General features: G+C 49.4%; 2 protein-coding genes across 3 annotated transcripts in view; one reads left to right on the top strand and one right to left on the bottom strand.

The window, feature by feature from the left end:
• Nucleotides 1-3,059: 3,059 nt before the first annotated feature.
• On the bottom strand, nucleotides 3,060-13,304 carry tbc1d7 (TBC1 domain family, member 7). 2 transcript variants are annotated; one of them, XM_035414195.1, is made up of 8 exons: nucleotides 13,067-13,304; nucleotides 11,199-11,319; nucleotides 10,988-11,068; nucleotides 8,969-9,159; nucleotides 8,137-8,274; nucleotides 6,974-7,119; nucleotides 6,118-6,247; nucleotides 3,060-4,134 (listed from the first exon to the last, which is right to left on the bottom strand). In XM_035414195.1, the coding sequence occupies exons 2-8, from the start codon at nucleotides 11,308-11,310 to the stop codon at nucleotides 4,048-4,050; spliced, it is 885 nt and encodes a 294-aa protein (XP_035270086.1). In that variant the 5' UTR covers nucleotides 11,311-11,319; nucleotides 13,067-13,304; the 3' UTR covers nucleotides 3,060-4,047. The 2 variants fall into 2 exon arrangements, with proteins under 2 accessions (XP_035270086.1, XP_035270085.1); XM_035414194.1 differs by lacking the exon at nucleotides 13,067-13,304 and adding an exon at nucleotides 11,979-12,288.
• A 421-nt stretch (nucleotides 13,305-13,725) lies between these two features.
• The window catches only part of LOC118225777 (PH domain leucine-rich repeat protein phosphatase 1-like), a 24,973-nt gene continuing 17,238 nt past the window's right edge, over nucleotides 13,726-21,460 (top strand). Inside the window, exons 1-3 of the mRNA XM_035414678.1 lie at nucleotides 13,726-15,836; nucleotides 17,870-17,892; nucleotides 20,117-20,207. Coding sequence (XP_035270569.1) covers nucleotides 14,055-15,836; nucleotides 17,870-17,892; nucleotides 20,117-20,207 — 1,896 coding nt within the window. The 5' untranslated portion in view covers nucleotides 13,726-14,054. The remainder of the gene's footprint in view (nucleotides 15,837-17,869; nucleotides 17,893-20,116; nucleotides 20,208-21,460) is intronic.

The following is a 21,460-nucleotide window of genomic DNA, read 5'->3' as shown; positions in this document are numbered from 1 at the left end:
TTAAAAAAATACGGTTTATTTGGGGCTTTGGTCGTAAGAGAAGAAGCCTGTGTGTCTGCTGAACACAGACACGGGGGGGGGGGGGGGGGGGGGGGGTGGGGGGACTGAAGAATATCCATCTCGGTGCGGAGGCGGAGCTATCACCATGGGAACCTCCCCTCTTTTTCATCCCCCTTTTTTTTTCTTTTTTTTTTTGCTCTTTGGCATCCGAAGCTCCTTTCTTCGGCACAGCGGGCGTGTGCAAGAATGAACGGAAGCTTCGCCATCGACACACTCTACTCAGCCTCTCCTCCCACTCTGTGTCCACAATCAGCAATATACTTTACACTGTAAATAACTGGAAGTTAGCTGTCAAATGTACCATATTTTATTTATTTGTGTGTGTGTGTGTGTGTGTGTGTGTGTGTGTGTGTGCGTGTTCCTTCAGTGTGATTTCGGACATTTTTTCACGTGATTTTTTTTTCTTTTCTTTTTTTTTTTTTTGGTATCAAATATGTATTTTTGGGAATATTACAGCTCCTGTAGACACCAGCTTTTAAAACATATTTTTATTAATGTTCTGCAGCTGGAGGAGAGCAAACCTGAGAAATCCCCCCCCCCCGTTTAAAGTCACCTTTTTGGTGTTAAATGATGTGCGTTGTTAGGAAGGTGCAATATGAACAGTTTTACTTGCCTGTCACGTAACCTGTAGAAACACAAGTCTGGATAAATCTACAGGGTGGAAAAAGACCATTTTATGCTCGAACCCAATTCCTTCACTTCTTTAAAGACACGGCATGTCAGTAATTCAATTTCAGGAGACAAAGTACTTTCGATTTGACTTTGATACGGGTCAGCCCGTCTCGATAACGTGCCATTTCACGACCTTGAGCTACGGCGCGTATGAAGCTAAAAATATGACATGCAGAATAAGCGTGAACGCGAGCTGGCACCTGGGCGTTCGGAGCGAGGGCAACTGGAGAGGTTCACCCTTTTTGCGTGCGTCTATTTGAAATGACTTTTCTTTGTTCTGTTGCGTTGACAGAGATGATCATTGTGAATGAGCGCCAAATCTGTGTCATGTCATAAGAAGAAAAAAAGAATGTGAATTCAGCAATAATTTTTTTTCTACCCTTTTATTGAATTATACGTACACTTCATATTCTTTTGCTTGTGGATGTGTAGGTGCAGGGCAGTGAGTCTGTATCACAGCATGCCCGATCCCTCTCCAGTAGTACCTACACCATAACCTCTGCCATTATCACCTCTTCATTGGTGGGGTTAGTTCACTGTTATTTAATGGCAACCGAAAATATGCCATCTTTGCCAAGTTAATTATTTTTTTAAATTCACAATTTTTTTTTTTTGGTTTTGTAGCATTTTTTTGTGTGTGTGCGCATGTGGTGGTATGGTAAAAAAATCTAAAGGGAAAACTCTGGCTGCCTTAAGTCTTTTATTTTGTTTAGAAATGAAGGGGCACCTTTTCTATGGTCCCAACTTACACCAAAAAAAAGAAAGTATAACTTCAGTGAGAACTTGAACGGTGTGTCTGGGGATTTCTGTTAGTGTCTCAGCGTGTGACGTATCTTGAGCCTGTTGGTTTGGGTTTTTTTTTAACTTCCCCCCTTTAAATTTGTTCTTGGTGTAACTTGGGTACCAGCAGTGGCAAACCCGTTCTTTTTTTTCTTTTCTTTTCTTTTCTTCCTGGTAATGGCGGAAGGATCCGTTTGTTCCTGCAGCTCCCTGTAGGGCAAGGTTCAGACTGCCGTATAGTGTGTGTGAAGAACACTTGTTTACGGAAATTAAACGTTGCCAAACTAACGCTGAACCACATTTTCATACCGTGTATTCTCCTGGTGTGTTCCACGCAGTGTTTCACAGACTTCGCATAATGTTGTCCTTTAAAAGGAAACACCCAACCCCCCTGGTAACACCCAAAAGCACTGCTGTTCTTACTGTGTTAACATTTTGTAGGAAGTTGGCTTTGTTGAATAGCTTAACACCTCTGAAAACATTTCTTAACAACAGCCAGTTAAAACAATATCGGTCTATTGATCTTTTTTTCCCCATAAGACGAGTACCAACCAATGCTTTTCGACAAGTTTACAGTTACAGTGCTGAAACGTGAGTAGAATGTCCCTGCGTTGCAGTGGCATATTTTAATATTTTCTGCTGTTCCGTTTCACTGTAATATTTCACACGGCTCGCCATTGCTGTATTTTTTAATAAGCCTGTCACATGCACTATGGGAAGTTGATGTAGAGCAGTGTCACTTCCTAGTCAGCAGTTTTTTTGGTTCCCCTGCCTGTATTACTGTATTTTTAAAAACGGGTTGTGTCATCTCGTCTATATTGTGCACAACACCACCACGCCCACGGTGAATTCTCACTTCCTCCTCCCTGAAAACAATTTGAGTCGTATCGAAAATTATCGTCACGGGTTCGTCACGGCAAAATATTGGGTTATAAAAGGCTCAAATGACAGGGCCAGAGCAAACTTAGTCAAAACACCCCGGAAATTTCCAGCAACAGCAGGAGAGATTTACTCATTGGCCCTTTACTCTTTGATTGCCTACAATTCATACAGACAGGTGTTCTCATAAGTGTGTTCTTACTCTGAAATGTTTGTACAGCTCGTCTCTCTTTGTACAGGAGTGAATGTTGTGACCGTCTCCTCGTACTCTTCCAGTATTGTAATTTAAGGAAACAAACAGAAGGCGATCTTCTACTGGCGTAAGAAATCTGTAAATAACGCACATTAAACGAAGTCTCTAAAATATGTTACTTTTTTGTACAGGCCGAAACTGCATGTAACCGTTTAACTTACTGTTCGTCTTTAATGATGTATGCAGTTTCTTATATAAAGAAACCTTATTAAAATGTTTTTCAGTATTTAAAATCATTGTGTTCATATCTTACGAACCACTCAACACTCACACACCGCATGGAAATGTGTTATTTCGACTCAAAGGAAGTGAGACGGGCAATCAGCAGCTTAAATATTTAATATTTATATTATTCATCGCTTCATTGCATGTTCTCTCTCCAGCCTTCAGGGCACTTGGTCGGGGGGGTGGGGGGGGGTGGTGGTGGTGGGGGGGGGTTCTAGCACGACGCCGCCCTGGGCGTGTTCAGCGCTGCTCGAGCCGAAAGGCCAGAGTCGGTAAAAAAGCTGCGCGTGACGCAGATGGAGAGGCGGCCCGTCCCAGCGGGGTCAGGCCGGGGTCGGCCTCGCGCGTCGAACCCGGCCGCCCCGCTCCCGTCACGCTCGCTCGGCCACGGGAGGAGGGCGTAGAGGTACGCCGCGTTGCGTAACCCGCAGATTTACCCCGCAGGCGATGCCCTGCACAGCAGCGCCGTGTGGAGCAGCAGGGGCCTGTGGTCCAGCAGCTGCTCGTTAAGCCCGGGAGGGAGGCTCTTAGCCTGGAGCGCGCAGCGAACAGCCGGGCTCTGTGATGTCACAATGAATGCTGTGCTGCCCAGGAGTGACTCTGTAGCACACATCCGGGCTCTGTGATGTCATAATGAATGCTCATGATGCCCAGGAGCGACTCTGTAGCACACATCCGGGCTCTGTGATGTCACAATGAATGCTCGTGCTGCCCAGGAGCGACTCTGTAGCACACATCCGGGCTCTGTGATGTCACAATGAATGCTCGTGCTGCCCAGGAGCGACTCTGTAGCACACATCCGGGCTCTGTGATGTCATAATGAATGCTCACGATGCCCAGGAGTGAGGCACTCACGGCTGAATGTGCAGCAAACATCCGGGCTCTATGATGTCACAATGAATGCAAGAGTGTACCCATGTTTCTTCAGACAATAAATAATGATCTGCATACACTATGTACAACAAATTTAACACCCTGTCCATCCCAGCAGCAATAGGACTGCCTCTCCGCATGCACACACACACACACACACACACACACACACACAGAACAGTTCGACCCTGAGGTCATGACCCAAAGGTGTAACCGATGTTACAAAATCTTGTCACAGCCCCTGTCTTGTAACCCAGGCAGGAGGAACTCCAGTGAGTCGTGCTGGGTGCAGGGGGTTGCTATGGTTACACAGAATGCATTGGAGTCCCGCAGTACTTGTGCCACAGGTCGATGGCTTTGGTCACTATGGCGTCCGTGTTCTCCTGCGGCATCTGAAAAAGAGGCACAGCCGACCAGTGGGCCAATCAGAGCACGCTTCTTACAGTGCACAATCATAACCGCTCTGTCGATATCTCACGTGCGGGGAACGTCTTCCAGACAGAAGGATGAAACCCAAATCCATACAAGGGGTGTAAATGCTGTCCATTACAGGCCTAAACCCAACCCTCCAGGACAAATCTGAGACAAACCACCAGAAGACCGTGACTCAAAACCAAACAAAATGCAGGTGTGCTAAAGGGCCTATCCCTTGCTTATGGCATGTTACATAACCTGGTGCACTACCCAGCATCCAACACCCCTGTCCAGCTCTGACTATACAGAAAAATGCTAGGAGACAAAGTCCCACAGCTTCAGTACGCCTCTGACGGAGGGAACGCAGCACTTCAAACCCGACTGCACCTTCTGCTACAGCACACAAGCACCCTTCAGGGAACGAGAGGCAGACCATGATGAAGGGGCTGCTCTGTGCGGGGAGAACGAGCCGCGGCTCGAGGTTTTTCCAAAAAACGCCTCCTGGGGCCAGTACTGATTTTATTTATGCGGTCGTTCGCCTGGCGAACGCCTCTCCTCCCAACGCAAACGCTGCACATTCGTACCGCCGCGGTTCTAATGAACGCCGGTAGTGGAGTTAAGGGAAGAGAGACGCAGTGAGCAGCCCCTAACCACACCCCCGAGGAGCCACACCCCCCAGGAGCCACACCATCGTCACATGGGGTGGGGGAGTCAAAGTGGGAGAGAGTGGCAATAAACGTACCATAGTGCTGTGTTTCTCTCTCTCTCTCTCTCTCTCTCTCTCCCCCTCCCTCTCTCTGTCTCTCTCTCTCTCCCCCCCTCTATCTCTCTCTCTCTCCCCCTCCTTCTCTCTCTCTCTCTCCCCCCCCTCCCTCTCTGTCTCTCTCTCCCCCCCCTCTCTCTGTCTCTCTCTCTCCCCCCTCCCTCTCAGTCTCTCTCTTTCTCTCTCCTCCTCTCTCTCTCTCTCTCTCCCCCTCCCTCTCTCTGTCTCTCTCTCTCCCCCCTCCCTCTCAGTCTCTCTCTTTCTCTCTCCTCCTCTCTCTCTCTCTCTCTCCCCCTCCCTCTCTCTGTCTCTCTCTCTCCCCCCTCCCTCTCAGTCTCTCTCTTTCTCTCTCCTCCTCTCTCTCTCTCTCCCCCCCTCCCTCTCTCTGTCTCTCTCTCTCTCTCTCCCCCTCCCTCTCTCTGTCTCTCTCTCTCCCCCTCCCTCTCTCTGTCTCTCTCTCTCTCTCTCCCCCTCCCTCTCTCTGTCTCTCTCTCCCCCCTCCCTCTCAGTCTCTCTCTTTCTCTCTCCTCCTCTCTCTCTCTCTCTCTCCCCCCCTCCCTCTCTCTGTCTCTCTGTCTCTCTCTCTCTCTCTCCCCCTCCCTCTCTCTGTCTCTCTCTCTCCCCCTCCCTCTCTCTGTCTCTCTCTCTCCCCCTCCCTCTCTCTCTCTCTCTCTCCCCCTCCCTCTCTCTGTCTCTCTCCCTCCCTCCAAACTCTGCGTGGATGCCGATGGCCGTCGGCAAAGCCTACTTCGCCTTTCTTTCTTTACGTTTCTTTGTTCCTTTTTTTTTTCTTCCACGCCTAACTCGTCACGGCACTGCCATCACTTCTCGATTTAGACTCACAGAGAGCCTAAAATAGTTACCCACCCCTCGCCCCCAGACCACATAAAAAAAAAATGTCAAACACTTTCTACACGTCAGTAACTGACTTTAAAAAAAAAAAAAAAAAAAAAGGTCACTTAAAGTCAGCATTAAGCCGGCTGCCATGAATCTGTAGTAAGGAGCATGATGGGAGAATACGACTCATTCCAAATGGGGGGGGGGGGGGGGGGCGGGGGGTTGGGGAGGGGGAACAGGAGCTGTGTGGCGTCACAGCTGACCATACTCACGCTGCTCAGGAAGTGGGGCGGTGGGGGGGGCGGGGGGTTGGGGGGAGGGGGAACAGGAGCTGTGTGGCGTCACAGCTGACCATACTCACGCTGCTCAGGAAGTGGACGATGGCGTCGGGCTTGCTCATGCCCATCAGCATGATCTTGTAGCTCAGCAGGACCTCCACGGCGACAAACACCAGGATCTTACAGGACCCGCTGATCACCTTGTCCCAAACCCTGCGGTGGCGTGCGAAAGGACAGCTTGGGCATCCGGCAGCAATTAGCCTCACAGTGGTTCCCCAATGGCTAACAGATGAATTAGCATGGTTAGCAGTGGCTAACAAATTCATTAGCCTGGTTAGCGATGGCTAACAAAAGAATTAGAATGGTTAGAATGGCTAACAAATTCATTACCCTGGTTAGTTTTTTATTTTATTTTAGTGGCTTTAATTATTTTGCCACTTGCTTCAGCTTTTCAGGGGGAATATTCAGAATCATGCAAATACAAAACCAAAAAAAGGAAGAAAAAAAAAGGAAAATAAGGAAATGAATTCTGATGTACGTTCAGAGTGTTAAATGGGACAGAAATTGTAATTGAGATGTAAAAAAGGCGTGTGTATGTTCAGAAGCGCCAGTTTTTTCAGGATTAAAATAACCCTGCTCGGTACATTTCACATGAATGGGGCTAGGAGATTGGACGCGGCTCATAACCTGCGGGGGTGCTCGTGCTCAGGGGCGGCGACGGGCGCCGTTTCCTGTAAAAACCCCGCCGCGCCCTCGATGCTCCAGCAGTCGTCTCATTGGCTGACGGCACATTCGCTTTTACCGTTTTTAAAAAAAGCAGCGCCAGTTTTTTCCCAGAATGCCCACCCGCTGGATGCACCTGGCCCCAGTTTTTTTCCCAGAATGCCCACCCGCTGGACGCACCCGGCCCCAGTTTTTTTTTTCCCAGAATGCCCTCACCTCTGCAGGCTGGACTCCGGGAAGCAGCCGGCGAAGCAGCGGCGGAACCACAGGCCGTACGGGAGCCTCCTCAGGGCGCCGCAGGACCGCAGGTGGGCCAGCAGCCGGCCGTCCTCCAGGCTCAGGTAGTGCTCCAGACTCTTGGGCTGAGCGTCCAACCGCCAGAACAAGGTCACATTCAGCATGGTCACATTCATAAAAAAGGTCACATTCAACAACACGATCACATTCAACATAGTCACATTCAACAACAAGGTCACATTCAGCATAATCACATTCAACAACACAATCACATTCAACCACATGGGTCACATTCAACCACATGGGTCACATTCAACATGGTCACATTCAACAGAAAGGTCACATTCAACATAGTTACATTCAACAACAAGGTCACATTCAGCATGGTCACATTCAACAACACAATCACATTCAACCACATGGGTCACATTCAACATGGTCACATGCAACAGAAAGGTCACATTCATTATGGTCACATTCAACATGGTCACATTCAACAACACGATCACATTCAACATAGTCACATTCAACAACAAGGTCACATTCAGCATAATCACATTCAACAACACAATCACATTCAACCACATGGGTCACATTCAACATGGTCACATTCAACAGAAAGGTCACATTCAACATAGTCACATTCAACAACAAGGTCACATTCAGCATGGTCACATTCAACAACACAATCACATTCAACCACATGGGTCACATTCAACATGGTCACATGCAACAGAAAGGTCACATTGAAAAGCAAAGTCACATTCAACAACATGGGTCACATTCAACATGGTCACATGCAACAGAAAGGTCACATTGAAAAGCATGGTCCCATTCAACAACAAGGTCACATTCATTATGGTCACATTCAACATGGTCACATTCAACAAGGTCACATTCATTATGGTCACATTCAACATGGTCACATTCAACAACACGGTCACATTCAACTACACGATCACATTCAACACGATCACATTCAACAACACGGGTCACGTTCAACGACAAAGTCACGTTCAAAAACCAGTTCTGATTTCTCGTTGGGCACACACAGTGAGGGTTCACTGACGGTCTGTCAGCCTTCCAGCGCTGAATGGAACTGGCTTACTCGATTCTGGCCGTTTTCAACCTGCCGAACTCACCAGGTGTGGTATGGAGTCTCCGAACCTGCTGTTGAACTGATTGACGAAGCACTTGATCAGCCAATAGCAGTCCACGGGGTCGTCCACTATCTCCTCCATGGCTTTGGCTATGGCCAGGAAGTCCTCGTCCTGTTCTTCCTGCAGACACGGCGGGAGCAGGTCTCACGCAGGGCTGAAGACAGGCAGTCCCCGCTCGAACACGAGCCGCCATTTTAAAAATCTAAAATGGCGCCAGGGCACCGGACCGCTGGCCCACACAGCCGCAGAGTGAGAGCGTGACTCTAATTAGAGCTCAGACACAGGACCGCAGCCCTGCTGAGGTGAAGGGCCGTCTGGCTGGATCACAACAAAGCAGCGCCCTCCCAGCAGGCCTCAAGGACCTGGAGACGCTCGCGAAATGAGAGATTTTTATTCCTGGGTGCTGTGCGTGTGCGTGTGTGTGTACATGCATTTGTATGTGTGTGTATGAAGTTACATGTGTACATGTATTGCTTCGGGTGTGTGTATTATATATGTATGTGTTTGTATATTAGAATGTAATGTACTTTATGCGTGTGTATATATATGCTTGTATGCCTGTATATATGTGTGTGTGTATATGCGTGTAGGCGTGTGTATATATATATGCGTGTAGGCGTGTGTATATATATGTGCGTAGGCGTGTATATATATGCATGTATACATGTGTGTGTATATATATATGCGCGTAGGCCTGTATATATGTGTGTGTGTGTATATGCGTGTATATATGTGTATATATGCGTGTATATATATGTGTATATATGTGTATATATGCGTGTGCACGCGCATGCAGGCGTGTGCGCCTCCTCACCGGCGGGCTGAGCTCGGAGCTGCGCGGGAGCTCCTGCGCCTCCAGCTGAAACACGCGCAGGTACACCTCCACCTGGGGCGTGGCCGCGTGCAGGAAACGCATCACCTGCAGCGCCTCCAGCACGTCCGCGTACTGCTCCCTCCGGTACCCCGCCACCAGGGCGTGGGACTCGCTGTGGGGGGGCAGGATGCCTGTACGGGGGGGCGGGGAGGGCAGCGTCAGCACCGCGAACCACCCGCGCATGACATCAGCGCCCCACAGCACCAACACTCCGTTTCCATGGCTGCAGCACCAACACTCCGTTTCCATGGCTGCAGATGGCCGAGTTTCTGCCACCCTCCCCCCCCCGCCCCGCCCCGCCCCATTTCATCAGACCGCAACAGTCAAGAACACAGTGTAAAATAACAAGTTCTCAGGCTCGCCCAATCAAATGGGACTTCCTCAGTTGGGGCTACTGTGCGCGTAATCTACTTCCTCTGTGAATATGGTTTGGTGTCTGCACACGCCACTGCTGTACTGCAAGCCTGCTTCCCTTCTGGCCCGGACACAATGAAAGGACAGCCCTTAACAGTCAGTACCCTGTGACACTTCACACTTATGAAAATGAGCGACAGCATGAAATCATGACATATAGTAACCTCTAATGACGACACACCCCTGCCAAACTCACCGAATCTATCAGGCATGAGGCTGCAGGCAAGCAGCCATTCTGAATGGAATAAGTGGAAGTCCCATATCTGGATTCCTGTTGCTACTCATGATCAGTTCCGTGAGAAGTAAATTAAATTAATATAGCATAATTAAGTACTACGCCATATAAGTACAGATGCAGAAAGGCCCGGGCTATTCTAAGCTGTGACTACCCTTCGCATTTTCTCCAGGTCGAGAAAAACGTCCTCAGCAGGATGCTGCCATTTCAAAATGAAAAATAAAAAATGTACACATCAAATCCAATGACAGTAATCTGTAATGGCCAAAGAAATCACGAGACAACCCTGACAAGGAAGTCCTACGAAAATCAACTTTGTTCATTTATATTCATGGATGGATTTAAAAATATATATATATATGTACTCTGTCCTCCAAGGCCCATCAAAAGAGCTTAGGGCCAAGTGGATTACCGGAGACAGCGCACTTCCCTGAATCCGCAATGCGGACGCTTCCAGAAGCGGAGAGTTCAGCCCGAGTGCGTATTAGAGAGCGGGGACATAATTAAAGCCAATTACCGCTGACGGCAGCCGGAGAGTCTGCAGCCAGACAAGCGTGAAATTATTTCAGATTCCTCTCCTGCCCCTGGCCCCCCGAGTCCAAACCGCACCGAATTTACCGTTCCCCCGGCACCACGTGACGCCTCCGTGAGGTCAGCAAGTGCGTTACTGCAGATCCAAGCCTACGGTCCTGCCCGTCAGCTGTCCTGCGAGGTTCAAAATTCCCTCTAAACTCCCCTAAGTCCTCTTACAGCCAGGATGGAACGACTAGTACCAATTACATTACATTGCATTTATTCAGCAGACTTTTTTTTATCGAAAGCGACGTACAAAAAGTGCATATCATGGTCATTGGACCAAAAGTGACATGATTCACAGAGCGGTGGCAGTTAGTCCAGGTATAGTCTGAAGAGACCTGTCTTCAAACCCGGCGGAAGATGGGTAGCGAGTATATACAATCATGTGTAAAAAATTGCTCGACTGGAACAAGAAGCCCAGACACCATCTCAGATGAGGGGATTTATGAAGCTGACCTTTAAATCTTCCCACGGAACATCACACCACCATGGAACTAACCCCGTGACAACCCCATGACCATGCATGAGGTTAAAGAATGGGCGAGTAGAAACCCAAATGAAGGTATATGGTCAGTTTCCAAGACACACAGTTCATTCACTTTAATTATCACGGGGAATAAATCCATCTGACAGTAAACGCATTGGACATTCCCTCTTGAAAGAACCGCGGGCAGCACATGAAGTCACCTGGAGAGGATATACGGCCCCACAGGTCATAAAAAGCAGACACTTACCGAGGAGCACCTTCCATACGTGAATACGGTACATCGAGGGGAGGGGGAAGCGCTGGCTGAACGTGCAGAGTTTCTCAACATCTGGGCAAAAAACGAAACGCAAAAGCTTATTGTTGTGCATGAACTCGCCGTGGATGTGTTTAGTTTAGTTTCGTGAACCAATACGGGTGGGTAAAGGAAGGACAGTCACAACACAAAAACGACAACGTACCGAGGGGGTTATCTTTCAGAAGGATTTCCAGAGATTTCTTCTCTTCCACTCCCCGGAACCCTACTTTCTCGTAATAAGCTGAGCGAAAGTTTCTCTGCGGGTCTTCGGCCATGGTTTCTTACTGCGAGGCAACAATCGTTGTTATATGCATTTGACACAGCCAGTGTGGTCATCTTTAAATTAGATATTATAATACAATATATACGACTCGCTACAATATTTTATAAAGGAACGATCTAACATCAGTTAGTTGTGCACAACTGTGAGCTTCGTGAAGATGTCAAAGGCTGGCTAGGTAGTTACCATCACCACGGCATGCAATCAATACACCATAATTGAAGCTTGGGCGATGCTTGCTAGCTAGCTTGCTAGCTCCATCACTTGATCATCTGCAGTTCAGCAAACAAGAAATGGCTTATATTTGCCAATTTAATGTTAGCTACCTAACGTTAGTTTGCCATATATATGCTTGTGCCAACATAGTAATCTAGCAAACGGTTCTAGGTTTATGGTACAAGAATCACACAAGAGTACGATGTGTTAACGAACTGCCAAGTTAGCAATACATATAGTAGGCTATAGGACTTGAAGCGATTTTCTAGTTAGCAAGCTAGCTTTAGACTAGCTAAGTTCCGTGTAACACATCAAGAAAAGACAGTTTTATGCATTAAACCTGTAAACGTCAGACGATGTGCATTGCACTAAATTCGTTTTAAAATTAGACACCATGCCTACAGCGACACAGACCTGTGTAATGAATAGCTAACGTTAGTAGCACACCTTTATCGCTGCAGGCCTCTCCACATCCACGTCTTCCCAGTGTGCAGTGCCCGCAGACTATGGTCTCTGTGCAGACTGTAATTTATCGCGATGATCTCCCGGCAAATTACGTGTCGTTTTGCTCACCGAAAATATCTCCACGAACATACACACCATGCTTTATCACAAAAGAATGTACAATACATTATATTTAAAATTTCCGGCTAAATGCTTTCCATTTAGGTAAATAAATAATAATTTACTATTTGTACAGACAACTTGCTTGACGGCTTCAAATTCCAGTCATCTTAGTGTGATTTTTTTATATTGCCAGTAGATGGCGCAGCGATTACAGTGAGAACATGCTTATGAATTTTAAAGCGTTGACTAGCCTAAGCAAAATTGTATGAACGCTATAAATAGTCCAAGAATATTCTACATTTGTAAATGTATTTATTCTCTACCTTTGCACTATCACGAAACAAAACCCAACCTGCCTCATTCTCTGGAAAAATAACATCACATCCCTTTTGCATGTATTTCGAAATTTTACTTTGGTCCTCGGTTAGCATAGTTAACTAGCAATAGTGTTTTAGCGATGTTCCATTTTTACTCACTAGTCTGGGAGTAGTTTTAGCCATGTACGGCTCCTTTTAATTTTAATCTTTTTTTTTTTCTGTTATGCTATGGCATAATATAATTCAGGGATGGGAAATTCCAGTCCTGGAGTGTCGGTGTTTGCAGGTTTTTACTTCCACCAGTTATCCTGCCTTAAACTAACTGGCTGTACACACCAATACTAGTTCGGGAGTAGATCACAGAACAAAAGTAAAACATTTCAGATAGGGACACAAGAACAGTCCTTGGCTGTCATCCATGTGCTTGTCAAGACATGTAGGTAAAATGTCCGATGGCATAAATGGTAGGGCTTATTAAGGCCAGGAGTTGGCATGAAAACCAGCAACAGATACAGCCTTTGTTGCCCACCTCTCTGACATAATTACTTGGAATATGCCTATGGCTGAATACTCCTACAACACGTAGTGACAATTGACTCGGTACTGTCAAGTCCAGTAGAGGGCATTGTATCACTGCTGGAGGCATTTTACCTTCATTGAATACAGGGGTCAAGTCCAGAGAAGAGAAACGTAAAAAGATGGCGTCCAAGTAATGTCAATTCAATCTCGTCTGCATCACTGGAGCCCCGTGTAGCTGGAGTTGAGCACTGGCAACGATTGCTGAATAGCATTATTGCCTCGGTTTGCGCCTCTCGTTTCTCGGACCTCTGGTCGTTTACACCCCTTACTATGCAACAACATTTTATTACGACAAGCAGAAATGTATTCTATATCCATTTTTTAAATAATAAAAAGCCTAACTCAACATCATGTTGAGCACCTACGATATTTTTTAATTCTACCAACACGTTTGGTTTTTAAACGCTAGTTCAAATGCTTCTCATTTGAGCTTCTGTGCCAATCATAACCGAATGCGTTAAAACGTCATATAATGACAAACACTCCCCCTTTACCAATACCCCAAAACAACCCTGTTGTGGTGTAAGAGCTTGACGGGAACTGAAGTCCTATTGTTCCCACGGTCATATTACATGGACGTGGGCGTTCACGGGAAACAATACGTTTCCCAGAAAGCAACACACTGGTTAGCAACCATCTCATTTGCGTCACTTCATGAATATGAAGCCATTCCCGCTTACGTAGAATGTCGGCCGACGTTCATTGCATATTCTTGCATGCAATTTCATAACAAATGAGACACGGTCGCGTCTCCTCCCTCTCTCAGACAGACCCTCCCGCTTTTCACTTAGCTAGAGTTTCTCCTTGCAGATAACATTAGTCTCCATTATGGCGATACCGATGGCAACGGTGTGGCGCTGACCACTGGTGCGAGGAAGGAAACAACTGGGACGCTTAGCTAGCTAGCTAGCTAGCCGTATACGTTGGAAGAATGTAACTGCACGAAGTTAAACAGCTACGTGAGTGTCTGGCGTCCTTCGTTTTAGTTTCGTTTTTATTTATTTTTATTAAGTAGAATTCGCTACGTAGCTACAATATTTTTTTCCCCCACTTGCGGAGGATGGAAGGTGCGCGGTCTGTGGTGTTAGGGGGAAACAGGTTGGCGGAGGATGATTCATTGACGACGACGGTCGGGACGGGGACAAATGACTCGGAAACGGGCAAAATAAGTGCCATTAAGTTTATGAAGCCCAACAGTGGACTGTCCACCGCTGCGAACAGAGCGGCAGCGGATGATTATGATGGCGGAGGCGGGGAGTCAAAACCGGAGAGCGAGGGGCTAGCTGTCCCTTTTCATGTTGCGATAAGCAATGGAAATCACCAAATCCAAGCCGCTGGCGTTCCTGAAACCACCGCCGCGAACGATACCGCCGCTAAAACATCCTCGAATGCCTGCAGCTCGTCCAGCAGCGGCAACATCAACTCGCTGCTGCTGAGGAGGCGGCGGCTGAAGAGGAATTTCTCCGCCGCGGCCACAACTTCTGCGAGCTCGTCGGCCGCCTCCTCCTCGGGTGGGAAAATGCACGGCGCCGCTTCGTCCTCGTCCCTGGGCACCAGGAGCTTGGACAGGAAGGTGCTGCTGAGGCAGCGCCAGATGATGCAGCTGCAGCCCTCGGACAGGGAGTGGGTGCGGGCCGATCTCCAGAGGGGGTGCATACACGTGCACGATAGAGCCATGCCCCCCTACCTTAGGCCCGTGCTGTGTACGCTGGAGACGACCGCCGGGGAAATTGCACATCGACTCGGCCAGCTCGGCAGCAAAGGAGGGTCAGTGGCGAGAGTGGTGGGTAAAGGGGCCCCTGCGACCGACTTCAATGGCAACTGCAGTGGGAGATACGGCTTCGGCGATGCCCACCGCGGGGTGAACGAGAACGGCGGCGTCAAGTCTAACGGCTTGGATTCCCTGGAACCCCCGGAGTGCGGGGACGAGCTGTCGACCCAGCCAGGTGACAGAGTGAGGTTACTAATGCTGCCGGATGACAACCGAAGGCTGCAGCAACAGGATATACATGGGTTCGCGGCCGACTCACTTTTGGACGGCCTGACTGCGAGCGGCAAGTCATCGGGCATCACTGTGCGCTTAAATCACGAGGCTAATTATCTGTGTGACGATGATACAGACTCAAGGCACAACGGGGCGGATAGCTGCGGGCTCAACTCCGGTTCTGATATAGATAGCAGCACTTGCGATGACCTGAGCTCGGGGCCCCAACTTGATGGCCACCGGGACTCCCTGAGCGACGCCATGACCTTGGGGACAGACGTTTCTATCCTGAGCCCGACGGTTGACAGTGCCACGGATGGCCTCGACCCGTTCGGGAGCTCCTCGGACGAACTGGAGCTCGACTGCACTCCGTCTGGCTTGGTCATCGACTCCGTCACCCAGCAGTTGGAGAGGCGCTCCACGGACATCGCTTCCACGGCCAATAACAACAACGCAGTCAACAGCAGGCTCTGTGGGGGCGAACTGTCAAACTGCGTGGAGGATGGGGCCGACGACACAACCAGTGGCAGCCGCGAACGGATCAACGCGGGGAAGCTGCCCTGTAGCCGGGGCAGTAACTCTCTTTCTAGGCCTTTGACGGGCAACGCAGCTGCCAAGCGTGACCCGGCTTACCCTGGCCCTTTGCAAATCGGTCGAGACTCCGACCGCGCTCATTTCCCCCCGACTCTTTACGTGCAGCTGCACGGCGAAGCTGCGCGGGCGTTGGGGCAAGACGAGAAGCCTCTGCAGATTCAAAATGACTACCTCTATAAACTTGGATTTAAAGACCCTTGGAGGGTGCAGGACGAAGGCATGGACACCGAAATTGGCTGCCTGATCCGTTTCTTTGCAGGTAATTGACACATTCTAATTCTTATGCTGGCTTGCTGCAAGAGAGTAAACTATTGGTGGGCCTATTAATGTAATCTAAAGTTCCTCCGCGTTATGGGGGGAAATTAGAGTGGTGATTACTGTATTTAGACGCCTGATTTAATTTGTGGAATTAGTAGTGGTCTTTGAATTGCCCAGCACTAGAAGTGTCGATTTGTTTTGAGTGCAGCGCTCGGCTGCGTCCATCGTTGACAAAAGGCTACGGTCTGTGAGAATGTACGCTCGCATTGTGCTGCCGCTGCTTTGACTTTCATTAACAAAAGAGCATTTAATTGTTCGTGCAGACAATGCGCTGCGCTGTTCTCCGCTCCCCTCTGCCCTGAATAGCAGATACATCTGGAGGTAACAGGTGCGCTTCGCTGACTGTGTGGAGGAAAAATCTGGGTATGTTTAGCCTTCATTGTGTGTGTGTGTAAACAGTACCATTGAAGGGTATTTTAGGGTGTGTTCTGGCAATACTTCCTCTTCTTAATACTGGAAAAGTAACTGAATTCATTCAGACCGTATGGTTCTTCGAATTTTGGTTCTTCCGGGTTTTTTTAATTTTATTTTATTTTTGTACTAGTCTGTTATACATGTTATACATATGCAGGGGGCAATGTCAGTGTAACATTTTTGACTTGTGACGGTACAGACAGGGCGCAATCTTGGGTGAATTTGGCCGTTGGTTTTGTAGGCCTTGTATGCGTCCCGTTTCTGATTAGTTGAGTCGTTTACTCATCAGATTTGGTGGGCTAGGTAGCCTTTTTAGCTGGTTAGAATGGGTAATTTACTGTAAATATCCTTTTATACTTTCCGTGTCTGTCTCTACGATGTTTGTTAGAGACCGGCAACAGTGTGATACGTGAAAATCTGTGGAAATACCCCCCCCTCCCCCTCTGCCATTCATAGTCAATTATGAGTTTATGAATAAGACCGTTGGATTGATTGACAGTGCTCAATCTGAAGGTATGTGCGATGGTATTTTATTAATTTGATATTCAAATATTCCGTGGCTCTCAGAAAGGAATAACCAAACTGCAGCTCATACCCCCAGCACTATGTAAAAAAACTAAAGGTCATTTTGCGGTAACAATGAGTCACTGCAAAGACGCGCGCGCGTTCATTCACACTTTGGATAGGAAAATTAGTGTCATTTCATTATCTTTTATTTTATGCAGGGGTAATAGACTCCTCGTTAATATTGATGAAAGTTTTAGAAGAAGTCTTTTTCATACATTTTAATGTTAATACCCACACGCTCATATGCTGAACCAAGTAATGTAAAATTTTTGAATTGGATGGATTCATGACTTGATGTTGAAATATTAAACTCAGAGTGTTTTAGAGGCTTCGGGAAGCGTGCGGGTTTCTATGAGGGGCATAAGCTACACCGCGAGCGCTCTTTTCAGGTTGGGAGGGGGGAGTTTAACTTCCTCGCGTCTTGCTGCTGAATACCAAACAGTGCGAACAGCGCAAACGGCGGCGTTTATCAAGCGAATGCGCGCGGAGGTCTTTTAATGTCCTCGCGCCGCGCTGAACTCGATTTGTCAGAGCTGACGGCTGTTTGTGCTGGGGGCGTCCGAGGGAGAGGAGCAGAGCATGTTCACGCACATGTGCATGGGAACAGATACACATGGATTTACAAACACGCACGTCGAGCAGACTTCAGAATTCTCATTTTCACCATCACAACAGCCTGTGTGTGCTCTGTAGTCCTGTGACCCTGTGACCCTGTGCTGAGATAGATAGGTAGATAGATAGTGTCCATCTTACCTGAGCACGCTCTGTAGCTCTGTGACCCTGTGACCCTGTGCTGTGTTCTTCTTACCTGAGCGTGCTCTGTAGCCCTGTGACCCTGTGCTGTGTTCTTCTTACCTGAGCGTGCTCTGTAGCCCTGTGACCCTGTGCTGTGTTCTTCTTACCTGAGCGTGCTCTGTAGCCCTGTGACCCTGTGCTGTGTTCTTCTTACCTGAGCGTGCTCTGTAGCCCCGTGACCCCTGTGACCCTGTACCCAGCAGGCTGTGTGCTTTGCGGAGGGAAAGTCAGTGGGCCCTGCTGATCTGAGAGCCCAATCCGCTAACCCCTGGCTCGAGCTGCAGGCATTCAGCATTTAGCGCTGAGCCACTCTGTGTCACGCCCCTCCTCTGTTCCCAGGCCGAGGGGGGGTGGGGCTGGGTGTGGGGGCGGGAGAGGGGAGCGGGGAGCGGGGGCGGGGCTAGTCCTGGGTGAAGAGTTGCATTTTTTTTTCACTCCTTCTTCTTCTTAAAAGCCGACGTAAACAAGGCCAGCGCTCCCACAAGCGCGTGCGGGCGAGCGAGCGAGAGAGAGAGCGAGCGACACGGCCACAAAGCCAAGCACGTCTGGCTACGCGGCGGCGGACGGCGACCCGTTTCCGGCTCCTCCCTCTCCCTCTCTCTGTCTCTCTCGCTCGCTACGCTGGGAGAGAGAGGCCTAAATGCGCCGGGGGGCCCCAGAAGGGCTGCGCGGAGTCGCTGAATTCCTTCAGTTCAGCGGCCGCTCTGGAGCCCGGGGTCTCCACGGCGCTCCGCCGCTGCTCCGCCTCTGACGGTCTGCCAAGCCGCTATTCACTCCCCGCCGAACCCAGGAAGCGCTGCCTTCCATTCAAAGAAAAGTTGTGTATGTGTGTGTGTGTGTTTTGTTTTTTTTTTTCGTTTTTTTTTTCCGTCAAGACAGGAAAATTTGTGGCCTGGCAACGCGCTCGCAACACAACACACTCGAGGGTGACAGCGAGCTCGAGTCATTGTTAGCAGAGTTTGGGCCCCTGGGGGGGTTGGGCGGGGGGTTGTGGGGGGGGGGGGTGCACTGTCCAAACAGACGTGCGGTCTCTAATTGCACGTAGTGGTGTCTGAGAAAGCGCCCATCGCAGAAAAGACGGAAGCTTCCGGCGACCGGAGGATTTGGTATTCATAGCCACGCCGTGAGCTCACAGGCGGGGGACAACCCTCTGCAGCGGCGGCAGTTGGGCATTTGGGCAGTTTGGCAGTTGGGCAGTTTTGCAGTTGGGCAGTTTGGCAGTTGGGCAGTTTGGCAGTTGGGCAGTTTGGCAGTTGGGCAGTTTTGCAGTTGGGCAGTTTGGCAGTTGGGCAGTTGGGCAGTTTGGCAGTTGGGCATTTGGGCAGTTTGGCAGTTGGGCAGTTTTGCAGTTGGGCAGTTTGGCAGTTGGGCAGTTGGGCAGTTTGGCAGTTGGGCAGTTTTGCAGTTTGGCAGTTGGGCAGTTTGGCAGTTGGGCAGTTTTGCAGTTCGGTCGGCAAACGCAACAAAGAGCGGGGAAATAAAACTGGGAGTTTGCCGCAGCGTTATTAGAGAGGGGCTCTGTGGTCCGCACGCAGGAGCCTTACCCGAGCGGTCCTGCAGGGTCGTGACCCCTCCCGCCACATCGCCATTAAGTCAGCAGCTGGATTTGAGAGCGAAAGCTAACGGGCTAGCTCGTCATTGTGACACTGCTGTGGGTCTCTGAGTGCCTGCGGGCGTGTCTACACAACGCAACTCTTAAGCGCTTCATTTGTTAACAGCCTTGCGGCTCTGACCCTGAGTAAAGGTGTGCTGCTGTTGTCATGGGATACGGGGAGTATTATTTGCATGACTGAAACGACACCGCTCTGAGATGTGCTCTTTGTAGCGCGTGTGAATGAACGCTCGCTTTCTCTGGAAGTGGTTTTGCCTTTTTAATTTAAACCCTCCCTTCCCCCAGGGTATTCTACCTCCTTTCCCTTTCTTTTTATTTATTTTTTTAAATCTCTGGTGGTTCCATAGGTGAGAGATGGACTTTTTTTTCCTCTCTCTACTTTTTAAAATTTTTTTATCATGCTCTGTGAGAGCTGTGTGAATTGACCAATCAGACAGAGGCAAGGAAGTTGTGGTGGAGCATGTGGTCCGTCAGTAACTAACCGGTGTGTTTATTTACGGGATAAAATCTGTTTGTCTGTTCTGAGAGCGTGTTGCTCCAGAGAGCAGGAGTCAGATGGACAAACCCAGCAGGTATACAGTGCAAATGCGGGACATGTACAGTACACACACACACACTACCGTAAACACACATACACACTACTGTAAACACACACACACACACACTACCGTAAACACACATACACACTACTGTAAACACACACACACACGCACACACTTCCGCAAACACATACACACACACACACACACACACATTATGCACTCACACGCACACACTCACAGTGCACACGCGTACATGTGCGTGCTCGCGTGACGTGTCCGTGGCACTTCTCCCTCAGAATCGATGGCGTGCAGCTGAGCCAGGAGTGGCTGGGCTTCAGCGGCAGGGCAGTTTCCTACCCGAGCAGCGCTAGCAGGATAGCATCTCGCGTGAGTGTGATGGCGGACTCGCTGAAGCGCTTATCTCTCTGACGGCGGTCCCGTGTAATCTCATAATTCTGGTGGTGGGTAAACATTCGAACGTCGTGTCAGCGCCCTGCCATGCTTTTTAGGCGCATAATAATTAAACAGATGTGCGCTGACTGGAGAAATTAAATTTTAGGAGCGCCTCTGGTACCTGGGATGCGTTAGCGTGCTGCTACGCTTTTCAGCCTGGGGGGGGGCGCACGTGTCGCCCCTCGGATAAAAACGCCGGCGTGGAGCCGTGCGTGTGACTCCGCTAACTCCGCTAGCCGCGAGCGGGGCGGGGCGGGGCTCGGTGGAGGAATGCGAGGAATGCGCTCCGACTTCTGGCGGGAAGTCGGGAGGAAGGGAAGGAGGGAAGGAGGGAAGAGGGAGGGAGAGAAGGAAGGAGGGAGGGAGGGAAGGAGGGAGGAGGGAGAGAAGGAAGGAGGGAGGGCTGGAAGGAGAGAGGGAAGGAGGAAAGGGAGGGAGGGAAGGAGGGAAGGAAGGAAGGAGAGAGGGAAGGAGGGAAGGGAGGGAGGGAAGGAAGGAAGGAGAGAGGGAGAGAAAGAGGGAGGGAAGGAGGGAGAGAGGGAAGGAAGGAAGGAAGGAAAGAGGGAAGGAGGGAGCGCATCATGTCGACCACAGCCCTAAACCCCCAAAAAGTGAGCAGTTGAGGTAAAAAATTAAAAAAAAACGAAAGAAAGAAGAAAACCCCCCTGTGGGAAGATAAAGAGTGGGCTCTGTGGAGGGCAGGGCTGTGGTAAATAAGCAGCTCTGTGGAGGGCAGGGCTGTGGTAAATAAGCAGCTCTGTGGAGGGCAGGGCTGTGGTAAATAAGCAGCTCTGTGGAGGACAGGGCTGTGGTAAATAAGCAGCTCTGTGGAGGGCAGGGCTGTGGTAAATAAGCAGCTCTGTGGAGGACAGGGCTGTGGTAAATAAGCAGCTCTGTGGAGGGCAGGGCTGTGGTAAATAAGCAGCTCTGTGGAGGGCAGGGCTGTGGTAAATAAGCAGCTCTGTGGAGGGCAGGGCTGTGGTAAATAAGCAGCTCTGTGGAGGACAGGGCTGTGGTAAATAAGCAGCTCCATGCGATGGGGCAGTGGGCCAGCTCACACACCGTTTGATGTGGGCCTTTTATTTATTAATGAGCGGAACGGGCTGTAGTGCACAGAGGGCGTTTGATGTGGGGTTTTATTTTTGGGGGAGATGGGGGGGGGGGGGGGGGGGGGGGGGGGGGGGGGG

Source organism: Anguilla anguilla, chromosome 4, assembly GCF_013347855.1.
Source record: "Anguilla anguilla isolate fAngAng1 chromosome 4, fAngAng1.pri, whole genome shotgun sequence".
Taxonomy (NCBI): Eukaryota; Metazoa; Chordata; class Actinopteri; order Anguilliformes; family Anguillidae; genus Anguilla; species Anguilla anguilla.
Note: the sequence above shows the minus strand (reverse complement) of the source record. Positions and strands in the feature narration are given on the sequence as shown.